General features: G+C 44.2%; 1 protein-coding gene across 4 annotated transcripts in view; it reads left to right on the top strand.

The window, feature by feature from the left end:
* Positions 1–23,714, top strand: part of LAMA5 (laminin subunit alpha 5) — a gene marked incomplete at its 3' end in the record, with an annotated part of 234,335 nt that overhangs the window by 103,495 nt on the left and 107,126 nt on the right. For all 4 annotated transcript variants that reach the window (XM_082271619.1, XM_082271617.1, XM_082271618.1 and 1 more), the window contains exons 4-14: positions 5,008–5,126; positions 7,255–7,425; positions 10,835–10,932; positions 14,459–14,574; positions 16,290–16,408; positions 16,855–16,945; positions 17,039–17,173; positions 19,469–19,531; positions 20,586–20,726; positions 22,531–22,668; positions 22,796–22,930. In XM_082271619.1, the coding sequence (XP_082127745.1) occupies positions 5,008–5,126; positions 7,255–7,425; positions 10,835–10,932; positions 14,459–14,574; positions 16,290–16,408; positions 16,855–16,945; positions 17,039–17,173; positions 19,469–19,531; positions 20,586–20,726; positions 22,531–22,668; positions 22,796–22,930 (1,326 nt within the window). The remainder of the gene's footprint in view (positions 1–5,007; positions 5,127–7,254; positions 7,426–10,834; positions 10,933–14,458; positions 14,575–16,289; positions 16,409–16,854; positions 16,946–17,038; positions 17,174–19,468; positions 19,532–20,585; positions 20,727–22,530; positions 22,669–22,795; positions 22,931–23,714) is intronic.

Raw genomic sequence — 23,714 nt, 5'->3', positions numbered from 1 at the left:
GGTGGGTGGCTGGCTGGCTGGCACCCTGTGGTGGGTGGCTGGCCGGCACCCTGTGGTAGGTGGGTGGCTGGCACAGGGGCTGTGGGTGGCTGGCTGGTACAGTGCCTGTGGCTGGCTGGTACAGGGCCTGTGGGTGGCTGGCTGTCTGGCACCCTGTCTGTGGGTGGCTGGCTTTCTGGCACCCTGTGGAGGGTGGCTGGCTGTCTGGCACCCTGTGGTGGGTGGGTGGCTGGCACTGGGGCTGTGGGTGGCTGGCTGGTACAGAGCCTGTGGGTGGCTGGCTGGCTGGTACAGGGCCTGTGACTGGCTGGCTGGCTGGCTGGTACAGGGCCTGTGGATGTAGGTGGCTAGCTGGCACCCTGTCTGTGGGTGGCTGGCTGTCTGACACCCTGTGGTGGGTGGCTGGCTGGCTGGCACCCTGTGGTGGCTGGCACAGGGGCTGTGGGTGGCTGGCTGGTACAGAGCCTGTGGGTGGCTGGCTGGCTGGTACAGTGCCTGTGGCTGGCTGGTACAGGGCCTGTGGCTGGCTGGCTGGCTGGCTGGTACAGGGCCTGTGGATGTGGATGGCTGGCTGGCACCGGGCTGCAATGCAAGTGGCTGTGACACAGTGGTTTAGCTTTTTTTTAATATTAAAACGGGTGACAAGGTGGCTTTATATCACCTCCTAACCACCTTTCAAACCCCAGCATGGGCTGCTATATGTGAAACTGAACCTTTTGTAGTCACCGAGATAGAAAGTGAGCTAAAAATAATCCTTCCCCATTCTAATGAAAAACCTAAAATATGTTTCAGCTGAAGATGGGCTTTAAAGAACTAGTTAACTTAAGCCGAACATGGATGGATTGAACGTTGACTGGTTCAGCAGAGACCGGCCAAATTTCAATTTGTCTATGGCTGTTCCTGCTCAACAAAAGTCGATTGGGACTCTTGGAAAACTTTCATTCGAACAGCAGCTGATCAGTGTATTCTGACAGTGGAGAATTCCCCACTGTAAGAATACAATAGCAAGGTGGATGGAGTATTCCTCCATCCACCTCGCTTATGTGGATGGAGGAATCCGTATGTTTTGTTTTTTCAATCAGCCCGCTTGCAGGCAGGTGTCTACCAGGGGTGCTGATGTTGTAGATAGTTACTGAGCTGCTCAGGTGGGGAAGGGTTAACATGGATTCTGTATTTTCCTGGGCTTTTTGGGTTTTGCTCTTCACCCTGTTTTGCGTTAAAAAACGAAGAAGGCCAGGCTCAGGAAGTGAAGGGACTGCATGGGAAAGGAGTGAGAACTGCTCGCACGGGGATCTACCTCACCAAGGACTTTGCTAATTATGGAGGACTACCTGGGAAGGAATACCTGGGAAGCCGTAGATTACTTAGGAAAAAAAAAAAAACGTGGTTTTATGTGACTGTAGAGTTTCAGTAAAGTATCTTAACTAAGCCTGGTCTGAAGTTATTCAAAGGGGTTCATGAAGGTACATGCCTATTTAGAAGAATAGGGCCTATAAAGCACACACGGGGTTGAAGGAATGGGAATGGAATGCCAGTACTAGAGGTTAACTCAGCAGGAGTTGGCAGAAGGAGAGTAGTTGCTAAACGTAACTATGGTCTGGTGGGAATGTAAGTTTATTAAAATCAAAGAAGGGTAGCGTACAATATACTCACAAACGTAGCATATGAACAAGCATATAGGAAATGGGCACCGCTCGAATCCAGGACACTTCTCTACTGCTGGATAGCGTGATGGCGTCCTCAAAACCTGATGTGGCTTACGCGTTTCGAGGGAGGACCCTCTTCCTCAGAGCCAAAATCGCGATTTTGGCTCTGAGGAAGAGGGTCCTCCCTCGAAACGCGTAAGCTACATCAGGTTTTGAGGATGCTATCTAGCAGTAGAGAAGTGTCCTGGAAGCGAGCGGTGCCCATTTCCTATATGCTTGTCCATATGCTACGTTTGCGAGTATATTGTACGCTACCCTTCTTTGATTTTAATAAACTTTTAAGTGGTAATGCACAAGGTCGGTGCGCCCTTCTCTTGTTGTTTTCTGGGAATGTAATAGCAGCCAGACATGGGTGACAGGTCCTCCAGTAGCGAGAGGGTCCGTGCGCTGACTCCCTTTATAACGGTTGGTTCCCCTAAAAGTGATCAAGACTGAATCCCTGGTATGAAGACCCCACAAACCTAGTTTCTCTTGGTACGGGAGAGCTGAAGGAGTTAATTATGTGCATACATGAACGTTGGGATTCTTTTCCTGCTCCTGTAGGTGGTATATCCAGCTGTTAACTAGTTTCATGACAAGAAATTACCCGTGTTCTCCATTCCTGCTGATTAACTGCCATTCATGTGCATCTCCTGTCTATAATAGCCGTATGGGGGCAGACGGAAACATGACATCCATCCTCTGTCTAAACATGAAGGTACCATGACCACCAAACTCAGCCTTCCATAAACTGAGGTTAGGTCTGTAGAACATGATAAATGGGTGTTCATGTTGTCTTGATTCTCCTTTACGCTTTCTAAAGAAAACTTAAAGAAGCACAGAGGCTGATGAGGTCTCATTCTGCAAAAGCTAGTTGCATGGCTCTCATGCTGGCCCTCTGAATTCACTTTGGGTTAGTGACCCAGAAGAGGTTTGTAGATAATTCTGACTTCTGACTTTCCTGATTCTGGAGTCAGCGGCTCATAAAATATTGAAACTAGTTGGTCAGGGTAAAAACTAGGAATCCAGAGGTCAGCAATGACAACCTAACTTCTTCTCTTAGGAAAGGTTTACTTGCACCAAATCTGGACAATAATATGCATTTGCACTTCAATGAAAGCCTGAAAAATTTTCATTTTGGTTTTCTGTCTGTGGGAGTACTGATAACTGTCTGTATCCTGACATCCTTTATACATGCACTATATTGTAAAAAGTATTGGGACGCCTGCCTTTACATGCGCATGAACTTTAATGGCATCCCAGTCTTAGCCCGTAGGGTTCAATATTGGGTTGGCCCACCCTTTGCAACTACTGTATAGTAGCTTCAACTTCTGGGAAGGCTGTCCACAAGGTTTAGGAGTGTGTCTATGGAAATGTTTGAAAAGTCTCCACTTTAATTCATGCCAGAGGTGTTCTATCAGTTTGAAGTCAGTACTCTGTTCAGGCCAGTCAAGTTCCTCCACCCCAAACTCGCTCATCCATGTCTTTATAGACTTTGCTTTGTGCACTGGTCCAAATCATTTGCTGGGGGGTGGGGGGATTATGGTGTAGGTTTTATTTTCAGGGGTTGGGCTTGGCCCCTTAGTTCCAGTGAAGGGAACTCCTAAGGCATCAGCATACCAAGAAGTTTTGGACAATTTCATGCTCCCAACTCTATGGGAACAGTTTGGGGATGGCGCCTTCCTGTTCCAACATGACTGCACACCAGTGCACAAAGCAAGAATGGTCAAACATTCCCATAGACACACTCTTACCTTAAACATTGTAGACAGCCTTCTCGGAAGAGCTGAAGCTGTTATAGCTGCAAAGGGTGAGCCAACTCATTATTGAACCCTATGGATAAATTCTGGAATGCCATTGAAGTTCATGTGTGTCCCAATACTTTTGACAATATAGTATACAGTATATTGTACATATGTATATATGTAAACATACATACATTTAAGCTGGCCAAACACTGACAGATTTGAAGGAAGGACATCTAACAGATTACTTTATCCGTATTAAAGTGGAACTAAAGCGAAACGTACCTTTTCTCCAAAAGGCCCCATCCCTCACTGTTGCTGGTATCTTCTTCTGTGTGCCGGTCTTCGACCATCTTCATTGGCTGGCGTGGGTCTTCCTGGCACACAGGGATCGTGCCGGAGCTATAAGCTGAGCTGCACATGCACAACTCAGCTTACATGCCAGAGAACCCTGTGAGCATGTAGGTAGGTGTATTTTATTACAGAAAAGACCTTGCCAGTCTCTTGTGCAATAAAGAGCCGGCCTACTTGCGATTTGTGACAGCGGATGGACAAATTCCATTACCGGCTGTTGTAGTCTGACAGCCAGCTCCATTGGCTGTCGGAATATCCGAACAGTGCCTGCATCTCAGGGCCGCTGATAGGGGGGGACCACCAGCCCTCTTGTAGGGGGCCCGAGCACACAGGGGGGCCCACACAGAGAGGGGGATTACTTAGTGATGGACAACAAATACAGAAATCTTCCTCCAGCACCTGAATCTGATCTGTCCCTCTCCCTTCTATCAGCTTTTATCTGTTGAGAAAGAGACAGTTGTCCCTCACTAATCCCCCTCCCTTGTGTGCCCCCCCCCTCCCTCCCAGCACTTATCTCTGCTCAGGAGTTTATTTGTAAATTGTAACTTTGTTTCTCTCTCTCTGTCTCTCTGATCACTGAGCTCCAACTGCCCAGCCTGTATATTTTTCTCATCTCATCTTCTTTTTTATTTAACATCGTTTTTTTTTTTTTTTAGATTTTTTTAGATTTAGCAGGAATTATGCGAGTTATGTTATATTTGTGTCTGGTAGTGATTTGTTGTAATTTTAGCTAAATACATCTTTAATATTTTCTTGGGGGGGCCCTGCCAGGTAGTCTGTACGCGGCCCCGCAATTTCTAACAGCAGCCCTGCTGCATCTGATTGGAATGCAAGGGCTGTTTGGCCAACAATATTCACACGGTTCATTCGATAAAAGTCAATCAGAGCTTCAATCAATTTTTGTTGTGCCAGGTAATGGCACGACTGTGCCACCCTTGGCTTGAATTTTTGGCTAGTTAAGCATTAATCTTTCAAAATTCAAGCTGTGTATGGCAGTCTTTAGTGTCCTTGCTTCCTTAGCCATGTATCAAAATGACTAACAGCAATTCAGTGTAGCACAGAAGAGAGCAGGTCTCAAAACTTCTTGTGCTGAGCTGCCATGTGGGAGAATAGAGTCAACTAGCTCAGAAAGCTTAATGAAACTGTTTATCTGAATAGGGGGGCACAAAGTTCAGAAAAACTTTGCTAAATGTCTCCTCACACTTCCAATCCTTTTCTTTCAGCATCCAAGAGAGACTGCATAGAGCGATTTGGGGTGCACACACTGCAACGTGTCAGCAAGGATGACGATGTCATTTGTACTACAGAGTATTCCCGAATAGTCCCACTAGAGAATGGAGAGGTGAGTGTGTGAGTGGTTACTCATGGGAAAAAAAATATAGCAAAAAAAATGAAAGGATAAGTTCACCTTAAAAATAAATAAATAAATAAATGCACATGTTTTGCATTTAAAAAATGTGCATTTTGATGAGCAATTAATGAAAAATTTACAATAACCATAATTTAAAAAAATGCATATACTGTTTTTTTTTTTTTCTAAGGAGCCTGCAGAGCATTGCACCCGTGAGCGGCAGATCATGGGTACAATGTCAGACTCCCCTGCAGGCTGTCAGTGTAGCTGTCTGCTTGCACCTCCGATTACTTCAGTCCAGGAATCTCACTGAACTACAAGAGCGATTACCAGTGCCCTCAAAGTTTATTAAGAACTACAAGCCGTCAGCTTCAAAGGCTGACGGCACTTGTAGGCGTTCATTTACAGAACTCTGTGAATAAATAATGCAGCCGTGTGGGCGGTGCCCTGAGCAGCTGCACTCTTTTCAAATTGTGACAGTGGGTGCGGGGAAAAGATCCCTGGCCCGCTGTCCAAGGGGTGAGAGGTGGGATTGGCAGGAGAGCCGCAGAAGCAGGAACATGTTACATGTTCCACCCTAAACACAGGTGGAACATAAAACATGTTCCCAAAGGTGAACTTCTCCTTTATATTAGGGATTGACCGATTACCGGCAAGGCCGATAGGCACTTTCCCCGATATATCGGAATCGGCCCCTGAGGTTACCAATATTGCCAATATTTCGGGAAAGTGCTGTACCGGAGTGATGCCTGCAGCTAGAGGCATCACCCCGGTACCGGCGTCCATAGCTGACGGTCAGCTGCCTTGCAATGACAACCGATGTGGCTGAGAAGCCTCTCGGCTGTCATTACAAGGAGCGGGAGGGAACGCCGCTTTCCGCGGCTCACCCGGGTCTCCCGTCCCACCGGTAGACCTGGGCAACCAGCCTGCACGAACACCGAAGACCCGATCAAAGCCGTATTCGGCTCTGATCGGGTTTCCATGTAAAAACCCCGGAAGTGATTTTATGACCTCACTTCCGGGTACTCCGCCCCAAATTTTAAAAAATGACAGCATTCAAAACAGCCAAACTTGGCGTTTTGAATGCTTTTAAGGGCAGATCCCTCCACAACAGTACCTGTAAAAAAAAAAAAAAAAAATTTAATGTACGAAAATATCTGCCGATACTGATATGCATTGACCAAAATATCGGTATTGGCAACAAAAAATCGATATCGGTCGATCACTACTTTATAACATTTACATTGCTAAACAAATCATTTTGTAATGTAATGATATTAAAAATTCCCTTTACTTTGCAATCTGCAGCGACTAAAAAGTTCTGTAAAATGTAATGCAATATGGCAACCTGGAGGCATTCTGTACATGTTGGTGTACATAACGCCCCCAGATATATAGTTTCCCACTTTTGTGATTGGCTAAACTAAGGGGCTGATATACTAAAGCCGGAGAGTGCAAAATCTGGTGCAGCTGTGCATGGTAGCCAATCAGCTTCTAACTTCAGCTTTTTCAATTAAGGTTTGACAATAAAACCTGGACGCTGATTGTTTTCTATGCAGAGCTGCACCAGATTTTGTACTCTTCAGTTTTTGTAAAACAACCCCTAAGTTTCAAGTCAAATTTAAGGCACTCCTGCAATATGATTTCAGTTTTGATGACATTGATTAATGATTAACATTCCAAGGGTCAAATTCTTCTAAAGGGATGCAGACCTGCAGCTTTCTTCATTAGAACACTTAGAGCACATCAGCGGATTATAATGAACCAGACACCCCCCCATATTGAGAATCAGTCTGCAAAGGATATGGTGAAACAAAAAGCTGTTTCTTCAGAGCAACAAAAGGAAGGAATCTGCTACAAAGTTTCTTAAAATCCTTGCAATGTACACGGATCACCCAGGGGGGATTGTGTTTTTTTTTGTCAGTAAAAGTGGAGTAACTCTTTAACATAAGCAGTTGATTGCCAAGTACAATAGGCCTTATTGTTTAGTAAATCAGCCAAATACACTCTTTTATTCTGTGCAGAAAAATTATTTGGATTGTTTGCTGTGGCTATCAAGAACAGTGCTTTCTCTGGAAACTGACCGACGTCTTACTAACAGTGGTTTTTATCATTTCAGATTGTGGTTTCTTTGGTCAACAAACGTCCCGGGGCCATGAATTTCTCCTACTCCCCCCTCCTGAGGAACTTTACAAAAGCCACCAACATCCGCCTAAGTTTTCTCCGGACCAACACCCTGCTGGGTCACCTCATGGGGAAAGCACAGGGGGATCCCACTGTGACCCGGAGAGTAAGTAATGAGGATAATGTGTTTCGTAGGATTGCTATGGAGTATCTGTTAAGTAAATTCTAGCTGAAACAGTATTAAAGAGACATCTAAAATAGTGATGCTTGCGCTAATCATATCCCACGTTCACTACTGTAATTTGCTGCTTTGTCTTCTTTTTCTGCTAACCAGACTAGCCCCACTCCAGTCTGTTATGAACACTCTCACTTGGCTCATACACCCTTCTTCTGGATACTCTCTCTCACTTTGCTCTGGCTTCCCACTGTCAACAGGATACAATTCAAAATCCTGCTTCTAAACAGTCTGGCTCCTTCTCTCATCTTAGTTTCCAGGTATATGTTCAACTAGACCTTTTTTTCTCCATTAACAAACTTTTCTCCTTGATCAGTACTTCCATCAACTTTTTCAGGGCTTCTCTAATGCTGCACTTCTTCTCTAGAACCCTCTTCCATGTGTCATCAAACACTCACCAAGCATGCAAGTCTTTGAATAAGCCTTCAAAACTCATCTCATATCCCTTACAGCAAAGGTCTTCAAACTATGGCCCTCCAGCCATTCAAAAACTACAATTCCCATCATGCCTAGTCATGTCTGTGAATGTCAGGGTTTTACAATGCCTCATGGGATATGTATTTCCGCAACAGCTGGAGGGCCGTAGTTTGAGGACCCCTGCCTTACAGAATCTCCATCCTACCACCTACTGTACCCACAGCTAAAGTGTTTCCCAAGAGTAGGCTTGCCAACAATGCCCTAGGTGCAGGGGTGTTCTTTATTTATTTAAACCTGCTATTAACAATCAAAAGGCAGTTGTGAAGTCTGTGGTGGAATCCCCTACAGCAGGGGTGCTCAACCTTTTAAATAGCAACGTCCACTTAATGATTGGTAACTGGTCGTGGGCCACAAAGAACTATAGGGTTTTATCACCCCCTAAACCCAGTGGGCGGCTGGTGCTCCATGGGCCGGGGGGGGGGCGGCAGATGGACCGCACCATACACCCCCCCCCCCCCCGGACCACACCAGGCCGCACACCATCCCCCCCCCCCCCCCCGGACCACAACAGGACAGGACCCCCCCTCCCCCGGCTCACTCACCCTGCCTCGACATCTGCAGCAGCAGCAAGCGGCAGCGGCGGCTACGGCTTCTTCCCCCTGTCTTCTGCGTCTCCTCCCTCCTCCTCCATTCCCAGTGGCATGGCTTCTTTTTTCGGCCAATCGGGAAACGGGTCTCAGGACCCGCTTCCTGATTGGCCAGGAGGAGGATCCGTGTGACAATAGCAAACCTTTATTCGCTATTGTCACACAACTGGGTGGGCTCTGCGCACCGAGCCCACCCTTTTTTTTAGCCTATTAGAGCCTCTGGCTTTAATCACATGGTTAAAAGAAAAAAAAAGCCCCATTGAACTCCATGCGTCCGGCGCCCTGCATGTAGATTAGGGGGCTGGACGCATGGATGGGGGGGGCAGCGCCCCTGCGCCCCCAATGCACAAGCCGTCACTGCCTAAACCACAAATGTAAATGATCCCTTACTGTCCTCCGCCCCCCTACAAGGCTGCTTTCACACTGATGCGCTGTGGTTTACCTGCACCACAGGTGCAGCACAACGCACCTGCGGCTTTTCTGCGGCTTAGCTGTGCTCTGCCATAGACTTCTATTACATCTTGCAAGTGTGGCACACTTTCTGAAAGCGCATCAAAACTTCTGCATTCAGGAGTTGTGGTGTGATTTCAGATAGCACACCAAACCCGCAGGATATGATAGCAGTCTATGGCTCAGGGCAGCTAACTCGCAGGAAAGTGCTAATATGCCCATTGCAAAAGTGCAGTGTATGTGATGTTTAATATACTGACCTTTTCTTCTTCCAGCTCTTGCTGGCATCACTCTCCAGGCTGCTGGAAAAGAGGCGGCACTGCAAAGAAAGCATCCGCTTATGCGGCGCCTGCTTCCTCTGCTGCTGGCGCCAGCTCTGTGCACTCTGATGCTCTGGGAATGGCAGAGGAGGGCTGGCAGCTTTAGTCCTGGGGGGCAAGTCCAGTCAAGTGGCCAATTGAACCATCAAATCAGCTCACCATCCATGCCCCACCTGGTTTTATAAAGGATATGGATGTTATGAAGCAAGACAAACATGATGCAATGTGGTAACTCATACTCTGCACACTCATACTGCTCCGCTGCAGCTCTGCAAATATAACATTGTGTAGCGGCGACCAGCAGCTGTATACAGTGTCTGCGAATAAAGTTTCCTGCAAGCAACCTACCTAAAAAGGGGATATTAAATGCTGCAACACCTCACTTCTCATAAAAAGTGCAAAGTGTAAACAAATAATAAAATAGTAATGCGCAATAAATACCTATAAACATTAAGTGATACCAAAACAAATATATATATCAAGTGTATATAAAATATATTAGACAATAATTCATCAATAAAAATCGATGTTGACAGCCAAAAAAGTGCAGAGTGCAAAAAAAGTGTCTGGAAAGTCCTCAACGTACTAGTACCAGTGATGATATTAGCCAAACCAAAAATAATTAAGACAATAAAAACAATAAGTTTATAGCAGTCTTTGTGAAAAGTGCAGATAACCAAAATCTTCAGTAAGTGCTCAGGCCACTTAAAGGTGGCTGGTGCTTCCCCGGAAAAGTGAGTGACCGGAGTGTCACAGATCAAATATCAGTCGTGCACGCCCTTGTGAGTGGGTGCTCACCTCAAATAAGATTTAACCAGGCACAAATGCAGGGGATCCTTAGGGAAGACCCATCCAGATGGTTACACTTCAGAACCTCCGATCAGATCAATCAAGCTCAATACCTTCCATCGTGTAACTGACGAACTGACCAGACGATGTGTGAGAGACCGGATGCACATGCGCAGAAGGTGGCGTCGGAGTCTAGCACTATTTTATTATTTGTATACAGTGTCTGGCCTCTACAATAATCCAGCCCTGAGTGCAGCCTTTGTACCCGGCATCAGAGTGGCCCGGGGGGGCGATTTCCACCCTGCCCCCCTTCCTAGTCCTCCCCTGTGCGGGTCGGCAACCCATTAATCACGATCTGGGCTTGCTGAAATTGCCATCCCAGAGCATGGGCATGCGCTTCTCTGATTTGAGGTCGCAAGCCACATCAGAGTGCTCTGTGGGCCACGAGTTGAGCACCCCTGCCCTACAGGCTACCTGACATTTCATGGAAGTTTCCTTTTTATTTTTTTTCTTGTAAGCACTAATGATCAGTCCTTCTTTAACTCCCCCACTTCCACCTTTTATGTTGTTAAAGCTACCAATGGTGCAACTGGTGCTGCTGACAAATCTATTTTAGATCGTAAGCTTTCTTAGAGAGGACCTTACATTTATACCGTTTTGTATATTTGCTGCTGTTGATGCATCATATAAATCAATAAAAACATTTTTAATTTCCAGTATTACTACAGTATCAAAGATATTAGCATTGGAGGGCGTTGCGTCTGTAATGGTCATGCTGAAGTGTGCAATGCTAAGGACCCCGCCAACCCATACAGGTAATATGGCTAGAAAAAAATAAAGTACCACGGAACAACCAATCAGCTGTAAATGTTATTTTTTAAGTACCTACTTGACACTTAAAACCTGACAACCAAAGGGAATTTTAATTGTATTCACCTACTACTGTATAGGAGAGTGAATGGGAGAATCTTTTTAGTTAGTGGGCTTTTATAAATGAGGCCCAGTGTGTTTACAAAGGAAAGTATCTGGTGTGTGATAGACTAAGACAAGGCTGCAGGTCATAGAGTAGTTTACATTACCGGCAGAGAAGCTGTCTGTGAAATGAGTTATTCCCTGCACTAGCTGTCAGGCGTGTAGGCTTGGATGATGGACGAGAGGTTATCCATGTACCTGCTCCTCTTGTCAGCGCCTACTTCTTGCCTCAGGCTGCCATCTCTACATGATCCAACAATGTCTGATGTTTTCTGATCACAGGCTGAGACTTTACCTGAGAGGATAACCCATGACCCCTCCAGTAATATACTGGGATTCTCCTGTCATATTCACCCCCATGCTTCAAACTAGGCTCAGCTCTGCCGCAGGCAAGCACGGAGCATGTAGGCCTTTGCCGAGGCTGTTATTATTAATTTATGGCCTTGTCATCGATGCTGTAGCCTTATAATTTGTATAGGTGACTGAAATGAAGGATAGATTTCCTGCCGCCCATCATGACAGGGAGGCCTCTGAGGCCTCTCATGTGTTGTGGCTTTAGTCAGCAAGACTTTGAAAAGAGCTGTAATCACACAGTAGTAGTTCATAATAAACAAAAAAGTATATAAGCACACCAAATTAGTAACTAGAATGTATTATGAATCCAGTCTTTAGTATAAGTAAGTTCACACAGGAAAGTCCAATCAATGAGGGTAACAAGGCCTTGTAGCTCCAAGCAGGCAGAGGAAACCATGACGAATGAGTCGTGATTTAGTCTGCCCGCTTTGGCACTGCAAGGCCTTGTTACCCTCATTGATTAGATCTTCCTGAACACAAGGTGTTTTTACACCCTTTTTGTTTTGTTTTTTTAGTAGCTCATGACAACCAATCAACTTCTGATTTCTGATTCAACTTCTTTTGATTGCTGTCCTGCTCTATGTAATAACTCATTTAGGGTGCTTTCACACTGGCATTCTGTATGTCCGTTTTTCATCCATCCATTTGGGGATGAAAAACGGACATAATGTATGTCTATGGGCCTAGCGGGCGTTAGCGGATAACCATCTACTGACATCCATTTTGTGTCCGTTCCGTTAAGTTCCGTTTTTTGCCGTCCACTAGCCCATAGACATTATGTCCGTTTTTCATCCGCAAACGAATGGATGAAAAACGGACGGAATGCCTGTGTGAAAGGACCCTTAGGCCCCTTTCACACATACAGTCCGTTCAGTTCATCAGTTCAGTCACGTCAAAATGTATCAGTTTTCCATCTGTTTTTCATCCATTTGTCATCCGTTTTTCATCCGTTTTTCGTCAGTTGTCATCCATTTTTCATCAGTTGTTATCCGTTTTTCATCTGTTTTTCATCAGTTGTTATCCGTTTTTCATCAGTTGTTATCCATTTTTCATCCGTTGTCATCCGTTTTTCATCCGTTGTCATCCTTTTTCATCCGTTGTCACCCTTTTTCATCCGTTTACATCCATTTTTCGTCTGATCCGTTTTTGTGACGGATGAAAAATAGGGCATTCATCCGTTCAAAAAAACGGACATTGACGGAAGTGGATGAAAACGGATGTTAACTGATGATCATCCGTTGTCATCCGTTTTTACATAGAGATACATTGATGTCCGTTTTTCATCCGTCAACGGTCATACGGTCTGTTCAGTTCATCAGTTCAGTCACATCAAAATGTATCAGTTTTCCATCCGTTTTTCATCCATTTGTCATCCGTTTTTCATCCGTTTTTCGTCAGTTGTCATCCGGTTTTACTCCATTTTTTGTCAGTTGTTATCCATTTTTCATCCGTTGTCATCCGTTTTTCATCCGTTGTCATCCGTTTTCATCCGTTGTCATCCTTTTTCATCCGTTGTCATCCTTTTTCATCCGTTGTCATCCTTTTTCATCCGTTTAAATCCGTTTTTCGTCCGATCCGTTTTTTTGACGGATGAAAAATAGGGCATTCATCCTTTCAAAAAAACGGACATTGACGGAAGTGGATGAAAACGTCAATGTCTGATGATCATCCGTTGTCATCCGTTTTTACATAGAGATACATTGATGTCCGTTTTTCATCCGTCAACGGTCATACGGTCCGTTCAGTTCATCAGTTCAGTCACGTCAAAATGTATCAGTTTTTCATCCATTTTTCATCCGTTTTTCATCCATTTTCCATCCGTTTTTCATCTGTTTTTCCGCAGTTGTCTTCCGTTTTTTGTCAGCTGTCATCCGTTTTTCATCAGTTGTCATCCGTTTTTCGTCAGTTGTCATCCGGGTTTCATCCTTTTTTCGTTAGTTGTTATCTGTTTTTCATCCGTTGTCTTCCGTTTTTCATCAGTTGTCATCCGTTTATCATCCGTTGTCATCCGTTTTACGTCCGATCCGTTTTTTTGATGGATGAAAAATAGAGCATTCATCCTTTCAAAAGACATTGACGGAAGCGGATGTTAACTGATGATCATCCGTTTTTACATAGAGATAAGGCCTAAGGCCCCTTTCACACATGCTGTCCGTTTGTCCGTTTTTCATCCATCCGTTGACGGATGAAAAACGGACATCAATGTATCTCTATGTAAAAACGGATGACAACGGATGATCATCAGTTAACATCCGTTTTCATCTGCTTCTGTCAATGTCCGTTTTTTTGAACGGATGAATGCCCTATTTTTCATCCGTCAAAAAAACGGATCGGATGAAAAACGGATGACAACGGATGAAAATGGATGAAAAACGGATGAAAAATAGATAACTGATGAAAAACGGATGACAACTGATGAAAAACTGATGAAAAATGGATGAAAAACGGATGGAAAACTGATACATTTTGACGTGACTGAACTGAAGAACTGAACGGACCGTATGTGTGAAAGAGGCCTAAGGGGTTGATTCACTAAAACTGAGGAGTGCAAAATCTGGTTCAGCTGTGCATGGTAGCCAATCCGCTTCTAACTTCAGGTTGTCCAAATAAGCTTTGACAAAAAGAACTGGAAGCCGATTGGCTACCATGCACAGCTGAACAAGATTTAGCAGTCTCTAGTTTTCGTAAATAAACCCTACTGAGTGAGCTTATTATACCAATCAAAAACATTTCTATAGTTTATAATGGCTGAGTTGCTTGGACTTTAAATATAACCTGATAAAGCATATTTTTTTTAAACTGGGATCAGCTGCTAGTATGCAGATTAGCTGATCCCCCTACATTTTTTAAAAGATCAACACATATTGATAAAATTATTTACATCAAGCTGATCTCTTTTATAAGTACAGCTAAAAAAAAAAAATCATCAGGTTACTGTTCCCCTTTAATGAACATTAATTTTCTCTCCATGCCTTCCAGGCTAATTATTATCACTTCTCCTTTTTTTTCCTTTAGGCTACAGTGTGACTGCCAGCACAACACTTGTGGAGCGTCATGTGACAGCTGCTGTCCTGGCTTCCACCAGGTGGCGTGGAAACCGGCGACCATGGATAATGCCAATGAATGTGAACGTATGTCTTACAGTTACTCATTGTTTTATGGCTTTGAGGGTTTTTTTTTTATTTTTTTTATTTTACCTGAAAAAAGACCAGTCTGCTCTTGAACCATTTGGTAATAGATATTAATATTCCTTGTAGTGGCAGATAAGGACTTTTGATGTTTCTAACTTTACTCCTACTTTGTGTTAGTGGGAGGGCAGCTTATACATAGCTATATCTTTCCTGCTTTTATTCTTACAGCCTAGTACAGTGGTCTGCAAACAGTGACCTGCGGGGCAGACACAAACCTCTTCTTGCTTTTATCTGGCCCTCGGGGCACTATTTAATCCACTGATACCAACAATGGTGCATAATTCCCACCACTGTCACCAACGAGGGGGGTACAATTCCTCCCAATGACACCAACGATGGGGCAAAATTTCAGCCAATGACACCAACAATGGGGCCCAATGACACCAATGATGGGGCACAATTCCTCTCAATGACACCAACGATGGGGTACAATTCCTCCCAATGACACCAACGATGGGGCACAATTCCTCCCAATGACACCAACGATGGGGTACAATTCCTCCCAATGACACCAATGATGGGGCACAATTCCTCCCAATGACACCAATGATGGGGCACGATTCCTCCCAATGACACCAACGATGGATCACGATTCCTCCCAATGACACCAACGATGGGGCACGATTCCTACCAATGATGGGGCACGATTCCTCCCAATGGCACCAACGATGGGGCACGATTCCTCCCAATGACACCAACGAAGGGGCACGATTCCTCCCAATAACACCAACGATGGAGCACGATTCCTCCCAATGACACCAACGATGGGGCCCGATTCCTCCCAATGACACCAACGATGGGGCACGATTCCTCCCAATGGTACCAACAATGGGGCATGATTTCTCCCAATGACGCCAACGATGGGGCACGATTCCTCCCAATGATACCAAAGATAGGGCATTATTTTTTCCAACTGATGTCGGAACCTTTTTACTCCCTATGGCCATAGCCCGGCCCCCCAAAAAGTCTGAAGGACATTAAACTGGCCCTTTGTTTAGAAAGTTTTGAGACCCCTGGTCTAGTAAAAAATGTTTTAATCCAAATGTTATTTCTCACAAATAGATATATATAGGCCTTGATGGTCAGCTTTACAATGGTTCATATAAGAAAAAGGTGAATAGGCAAATAATAACAGACCTTTCCCTATCATGAAGTATATGATATATCTCCTTACATGTTCTTTGATTAATATATCTATAATAAACTGGTGGGAGGGAACCTGCATTCATAGCTGTTAAGTGTTTGTGGTTAATATAAACCACTTATATGGTTCCCTGCATTATATGGACAGTTGGCACAAAAATAAAATGCTATGATCTTCCTGATTTGGTGATTTGGTTATCACCAATGATGGACAGCCAAATTGGAAATGTGTCAATCAACGGAGTCTGTTCTCCAATTGGCATCATTTTTTTCTTTGCTCCTTGCAATTTCCTTGCAATGTATGGGTAAGAGTTCACTTGTTTCTTCTCTGTTGCAAAGCCTTTCAGAAATGTTGCTTTCACTGTTCAAAATGCCTTCATAAAATGTTCTCTGCCCCTTGTTCATTGTACTTCCAGTATTTATACTCTGAAATGCAGCAGATAACCAATTGGATAAAACATCCTATTATTGCCCAAACCTTTTTAATGAAATGTTTATGTTCCCTATCACAGCATGTAATTGTAATGGACACGCCTACGACTGTTACTATGATCCAGAGGTGGAAATGCGCAGGGCAAGCATAAACCGCCAGGGGCAATACATGGGAGGAGGAGTCTGCCTGGATTGTCAGGTGAGTGTTTGCAGGAAGAGAAATATTAAAGCTGCTTAAGCTCCCCTTTAAGCTGTTGCTGCCTGTGTAACACTTACTGTGTGGAGGCAAAAGGGTGGGCTTTGACGTCCACACGCCACACATGTGCGTCAATGGGCAACCAATGTTTCTTTGCTGAAAATGCACTCCCAGCTGTCAGACAACTCTCAGACCCCACTATTGGGAGCCAGTCTGACCAGCTACCAATCGTTCGTGGGCATGGGGAGTTGCCTTTGACAGTTTGGTCTGTGGGACTTGTGACCACAAGGAGAACCAATCACAGTGATCACATGATCGCGGATCCTTCCTGTCCCCCGAGCAAACAGATCCTATTAAAGGAATACTGGAGCTGGGTGAGAAGGAGTTAAATCACCACTTTGCTTATGTCATTAAATTGAATATAAACTGTGAACAAAACTGTCTTTCAGCACAATACAGATGGCGTCAACTGTGAACGCTGTCGCTCAGGATACTACAAATCACCTGATCATCCTACCGACTCGCCCTACACCTGTCAACGTGAGTGTGATCATATTTAACCACCCTTATAATTGTTAGAGTAACTGCTTATGCAAGGAATAAGGTGAAGATGACATCATATGTTTTGTGTAGGCTGTGCCTGTGAGTCCGAATACATGAGTGGGACTTGTGAAGACCTGACGGGACGATGCTACTGCAAACCCAACTACACGGGCGAGAACTGTGCCTCCTGTGCAGAGGGATATATGGATTTTCCTGAGTGTTACCGTAAGCCTAACTTTTACACTGTTCATATACAAGTACCTTGGGCTAGGTCAGGGATGGGCAAGAGTAGTCTGCAACAGATTTTGACATTCCCAGCAGTGGACAAATGGATTTATCCCATTCATATAGCACTGACAGTTTCTTTTTGCTGGAAATATTCTACTGTTCATAGCCTCTGGCATCAAAAGATCTTACAATCTAATGTAGCACTGTCCCCACAGGAACTGCCGAGTAATATATTGACGGGCCCCCCTGGTTACCAGCACGTGGTTACCTTTAAATAAAGTCCCTGGATCCCTCCTTGCTCCTGATGGCTCGTTACACAAATAAACAGTCTAGGGGTGTTGGTTTTTGTTGTTTATTTGTAATTGGGATAGGAGAAGGGAATAGTGGGATACTCCAACTGAACTATTCACATTGGTTGAGGACTTATATCTTCAGGACTTCCTTGATAATTAGGAACAGCCAGGCTGTTAATCCACACTGCCACAAGTGTAGACGGAGTTAAGTCTCTTCCTCTATTTACTCTCTGACAAGATGACTTGATGGACGATAATCTATCTTTAGGACACTCTCACTAGCATCCCCTTTCCACTGACACCCATCCACTGACTATCCTAGGAACAGGGGTTGCCACCCTCAGGTCAGGCCCCTTGACACGAGTTTCTGTACTCACTGTACTGCAGACTCTGTAGAGGTGCCATGCCATCTCAGGGGGTCATCCTGAGGGCCTGAAGAGTAGCAGTAAGGAACTGAACCCAGAGGTCCAGAAGAGCTGACTGAGAGGGGAGACACTGGAGGATCTGTGTCTGCAGTACAGTGAGTACAGAAACTCGTGTCCAGGGGCCTGACCTGAGGGTGGCAACCCCTGGCATGGCACCTCTACAGAGGAGGAGGCAGCCGCCCCCTCCCTTTCGGGACTCCGTTATCAAGTCGAAAGACCTTGAGCACATGTGCTCCTGGCTTTTATACAGCACCCCAGCATGCACATAGGCACTTTTCCCCCGCCAAATCACCAGGGGTGTAGCAAAAGCCTGTGTACTCATTCGTCAGGTTTCCTCCCACTGTCCAACATGCCTCCCTATTGGACCAGCGTGAAATAATGAGCAGACCTCAATAACAGATCCTGCTCTCTGGTAGGCAGAGAACAATATAGATTTGCCTGCAGCCCTTCTGGTAAGCAGACAGGTCTCAAAACTATACTTTCTCACCAGTACGTACCTAGGAGGATGCTACACTAATGTCCCTAAAATGGTAATTTCACATAGCAATTGACTCTGACCATTGAGAAATATGGGCAGAACATATAAACGGTTTCTTTGTGGGAATTAAGGTGGGGACAACAGTTGTAGCTTACAAGTTTCCTTTAATTAGTAAAAACATAAATAAGTATCCAATGCACTTAGGGTTTTGTTACACGGGCAATTCTGCTGCTGGGGACACATTGCCAACAGCAGAATCCTCGAGGAGAGGCTTCCACTAGCCTTAATGGAGTCTCTACCATGCTGGCCTGGTACACTGGTGGATATCACTTTGGATATCACTGTTCTAGCTAGCAAGGCAGCAACACTTTGCAAAAGGTAATTTCTCCATGAGGGATCCTGTTACTGGTGAGTTATTCCTGAAGCAGGATCACTCCTTGGATTTGGGATTTACCAAACTGGGTAATTTTTTTACCCACTGCCACTAAGGACATAAACCTGCATCGAACAGCAATTGGTTGTGCATTTCTATTTAATTACTTTGCAAGTGAGATCAAAACCTGCATTTAGATTTCTCCTGCATGTGGGTAGGTGTAGCATGATGCCGCAGGCAGAAAACACGAGTCTAAGTGCAATAACAGGAATATATTGTAACAGAAGTCCAGCAAAACACAACAGACTCAGTGGGAAGGCAACCCAACTGAGAACACTCACAAGTTATAACAGCAATGAGACAGTTGCCTGAAGATTCAGAGGTGCCGACTGCATCTGTCACACATCTGGCCAGTCTGTAACCAAATGCGGAGGCTTTCAGGAAATACGGCGTGCCCCTGCACTTTCCCTTCTCCAACCTGGGAGCCAGGGTCTTAAATAAATTCTGTCTGACCGAAGATGGCCGCCAAAGCTGCCTCTTGGTGACTGAGGAAACCATTGGGGAACTAGGTTCCCCTCGACTTCCTCCCCCAACTGCAATGCCGCTGCGGAGGAGCGCCACCTGCAGTGGAGAAAATAGACTGCACCTGCTTACCTAGACATCAGACCACCATGGGATGTGAATAGCTTTACTTTACTCATAACTGTCCTTTTTGCCTTCTAGCTGTTCCTGAGAAGCCAGATGACGGCACGGTTGCACAGAATCAGCCAGCTGGAGAGTTCATAAGTATGGATAAGATTTCATATTGTATATATGAACATGAATATTGCATAAGCTATTCATTTGCTTTCTTTTTTTCAAAATTTATTTTTATTGAAATTTAAGAGCCGTACAGAGTTGTAAAACTGTAAAACATTAACAAGGTCACAAGAAGAGATCATTTAGTTACAGAGGGTATCTGTGTAACAAATAGAGCAATGTAGTAAATACTGTATAACTCAGGGAGATCATAGTAAAGTGACTGCAATAAACGAGAGATAAACAAGCAAAGTAATGATGATCAGCGAAATTGTCATGTGAATCAGAAAGACCACCGTGCCCACTGGTCCAGAAATTTGTGATAACTGCCATTACGGACTGCAAATACACGTTCGTGCTCTTTAATCACATTCATTTGTGCCACTACGTCCGAAAGTGAGGGAAGCAATGAGCGTCTCCACTTGCGCATTATAAGTAGTCTAGTAGCACAGAGAATGTGGGTGACTCTGGGTCTGGAGTTGGCAGAAAAGTTGTCGATTCCCAATGTTAGGATGGCGAGAGGGAGGGAAGGTGAAGTCACTTTACCCGTGATAGAGGAAATCAGGGAAAAGACGCTTTTCCATAGGGAGGAGATAAGCGGGCACTCCCATAAAATGTGCGATATAGTTCCCACTTGTGTGCAACCTCTCCAGCATAAGTTATCTTCTAGGTTAGCAAATTTATGCAATTGGACAGGCGGGAGGGAGGTACTTCATTGCTCTTTCTTATCGGACTGTTACAAAATTACAATTTAATGGCATTGTGTAGCTTATCCAAAATAATGTACAGCCCCAAGGTCATTCCTTGAAGGGTTTCTAATATATGTTTTAGTAAATGCTGTTTTCATGACCGGGCATTTCTTTAGTTTGATTGTCCTAGTTCTGGCTCATGTTTATTGTGTCTTCTGTAAGCCAGATTGTTCTCCGTTGTATTGGACTTGGTGTGATTTGGTAATTAGACTCTTCAGTCATACTTTGAATATTACATGACAGGAAATTAATTATAAAGGCAAGTAACAGAAAATCCCCCCTTTTCTTCCCAGCCTGTGATTGTAATGTTGCTGGAACAGAAGGAAATGCATGCCGTAAAGATCCCATCATTGGAGCCTGTGTGTGCAAACGCAACTTCCGGGGAGAAAGTTGTAACTCGTGTGCTCCTGGCTACTATGGTCAGGACTGCCAAGGTAAATCTCATGTAAAATAGAAAATGATATACTATAAAACTATATATCCCTCGCGCCTCTGGATGGCCTAATTAAGAATGTGCCTATATAAATAAATAAATAAATATGTGTCTATAGAGTGATATAAGTAAATTAATATAATAGTGTTTAGCAGCTGCTATAGTTTAGAAGTATGTGAAGGTTTGGACCCCTAGGGGTTAATATAGCGCTTGCTCCTAGTTAATCAGGGGCGAACAATTCCTTGTTCTCACACCTGAGTGCTGATATCAGTGATGTGATAATATATGATAACTCAATTTAGTGATAAAAATCCAAACTTATCATACATATAAATATATATAAAAGTGCAAAGTGCTGGGTGAAAAGCTAGTATAAATACATCAATATATGTGCATCAATGAATTAGTGTGTTGGGTATTATAAAGTCCCAATATAAAGTTCATAATTAATCTTGTGCAAATAGTGCCATAGTGGGATTTTTCCAATATTCCAACTGCTGGTATGTTCGGCGTATCTTGTGGTATAAGGGGTACACACTCACCGGACTTGGTGGGTCTTGAGTACCATACAGCAACAAGACTTTACGAGCTTGTGGCTTCCCAAGCCTATGGGTAACTGCTGGGCTCTGTAGTTCCCTGTGGTCCGTATCGCTCCTCTGTTTGGAAACCGATCCTCCAAGTCCAAATTAAGAGGGGGACAAAAAAGTGCTCCAATTGTGCAGTACCATTAAAAAGTGGTGTTTATTTAGATTGCCAATAAAATATTTGTACAAGGTTAAAACGAAGAAAACGCCAGCTGCGGGTTTTGCCTGGGAGTGGAGAGCGGCGACTGTGTGAGAAGGTGCGAGGTGTGAGAACAAGGAATTGTTCGCCCCTGATTAACTAGGAACAAGCGCTATATTAACCCCTAGGGGTCCAAACCTTCACAAGGTAAATCTCATACTGAGGGCACTGTCAAGTAAAATATTAAGCTAAGATATTTCTCACCGTTACTGTTGTTTGACTCCAACTAAAGCCATAGGCTTCCTTTTACACATTACTTTACTCTGGCCTCTGTACTTTGGCCTCTCTTAATGTTTTTATTTGTTCTCTATGTACCCATTAAGAAAGTCACTTTTAGGGTCCTTTCACACGAGCGGTGCGCTCGGCGAACTCTGCTTTGCTCAGCAGGGGATCGATCTGCTGATCCCCGCTGAGCAGGCGGATGATGGGTCCATCTATGCTCACTGTGCAGAGACGGAGCTGTCAGAGTCCCACTCTCCTCTATGGGGAGATCGGATGAAAAAGGATCACCTGTCCGTTTTCATCCGATCCGATCCTCCAGACAGATGGAAAATAGGGTCACCATCTGTCTAGATTTGGCGGACAAGTTCGGATCGGATAGCGGCAGGTGTCCGTGGAATGTCACCTCTGACATCCGCCACTCCATAGGGGTGAATGGAGGGTACGATTAGGTCCGCCAGAAAAAATGACAGGCTGACCTATATGGAAAGCTCGTGTGAAAGCGCCCTTAGGAAGTAATGTAATAGCTCATCAATGGGTTATGAACAGCAGTGAAAACTTGACAATCATCCCAACTCTGTTCAAAACTATAAAAGAAACAACTGAGATCTCTTTTCTATATCTGGTTTTTCAAAAGGTTGTTATGTATTGCATTCAATGATTATTCCATTTCACTAGGACAGCTACTTTTTGATTCGTTGTCATACACGACAAAGCCCCTCTTGTTTCTTCACTTTGCGTCCATGAGTCTTCCCAATTTTTTCCTTCAGTTGAGAATGACTTTCCATTTTTTTCTCTTGCAGAGTGCCAGTGCTCCGGGCCTGGCGTGTATGACGGTAGTTGTGACAAGGACAGCGGTCGTTGTGTGTGCCGGGATGGGTTTGAAGGGGAGTTCTGCGAAAAATGTGCTCCAGGCTACTTCAATTACCCTCTTTGTCAATGTGAGTTGTGTCTTCAATGTCTGGGATGAGTGACTCATAAAACATTGGCCTTGATGCATCAGAAATAATCTTTCTTTGCCCTGAATATACTGACTTGTAATGATGTTGTTCCCATGTATCTTTGCAGTGTGTGGCTGCAGCTCCGTTGGCACGTTACCGCAAGGCTGTGATTCAAATGGCCGTTGCTTCTGCAAACCAGAGTATGAAGGGCCCAGGTGTGAGCAGTGCATTGCAGGATATCACTCATATCCTTATTGTCAAGGTAATGAATCAGATCACATCCATTGAGATATGAATACGATTAAGTGGGTTATTCGATTTGTATTCGATTTGAACTTCTGCCTTGACCACAGCTTGTCCAGAGACATCCACCACTACTCCTATAGATGCTGCAGAAACGGTGAAATCCAAGACACAAGCTGGGGATAACTAATTTTTATTCCAAGCAATATAGTAGCCAATTAGTCACTATAACAAATTGCTTCAGCTCTAAACCTTTACCATTCATTTCTTTTGTCCTCACTTTGCTATGAAGGAATATTCAATATTCGTGTGCAGAGTAGGCACTAAGATATAGTAAAAAACTAAACTCATGCATTTTCCTGGCAGCGAGGATAGCAATTGCTAGATCATGAAAGTCTTCTCAGTCACACTGATTAATAAAAAATGAACACTGATAATGTTAAATTAAAAAATGATCAGCCATTTTGTATGACAAAATTAATTTTAAAATACATGGAACCCTTGGATACAGTACATCTTTGGTGGACAATAAAGAGCTCTATTAGTAAGACTTGTGGGACGGAGGGAGAAGACAGGTGGATCTTTTCACACAATATTTTTCTTTCCTCTTCTTCTTTTTCTCTCTCCATTACAACTAATGGGGAAGATTTACTAAAACTGGAGCACTCAGAATCTGCTGCAGCAGTGCATTGTAGCCAATCCGCTTTTAACTTCAGCTTGTTCAGTTAAAGTGGTTGGAAACTAGGGATCGACCGATTATCGGCAAAGCTGATATATAGTGGGCCGATCTGCACTTTCCCTGA

Source organism: Pelophylax lessonae, assembly GCF_965119305.1.
Source record: "Pelophylax lessonae genome assembly, chromosome: 11".
Lineage (NCBI taxonomy): Eukaryota > Metazoa > Chordata > Amphibia > Anura > Ranidae > Pelophylax > Pelophylax lessonae.
This window is presented reverse-complemented; position numbering and strand designations above follow the sequence as displayed.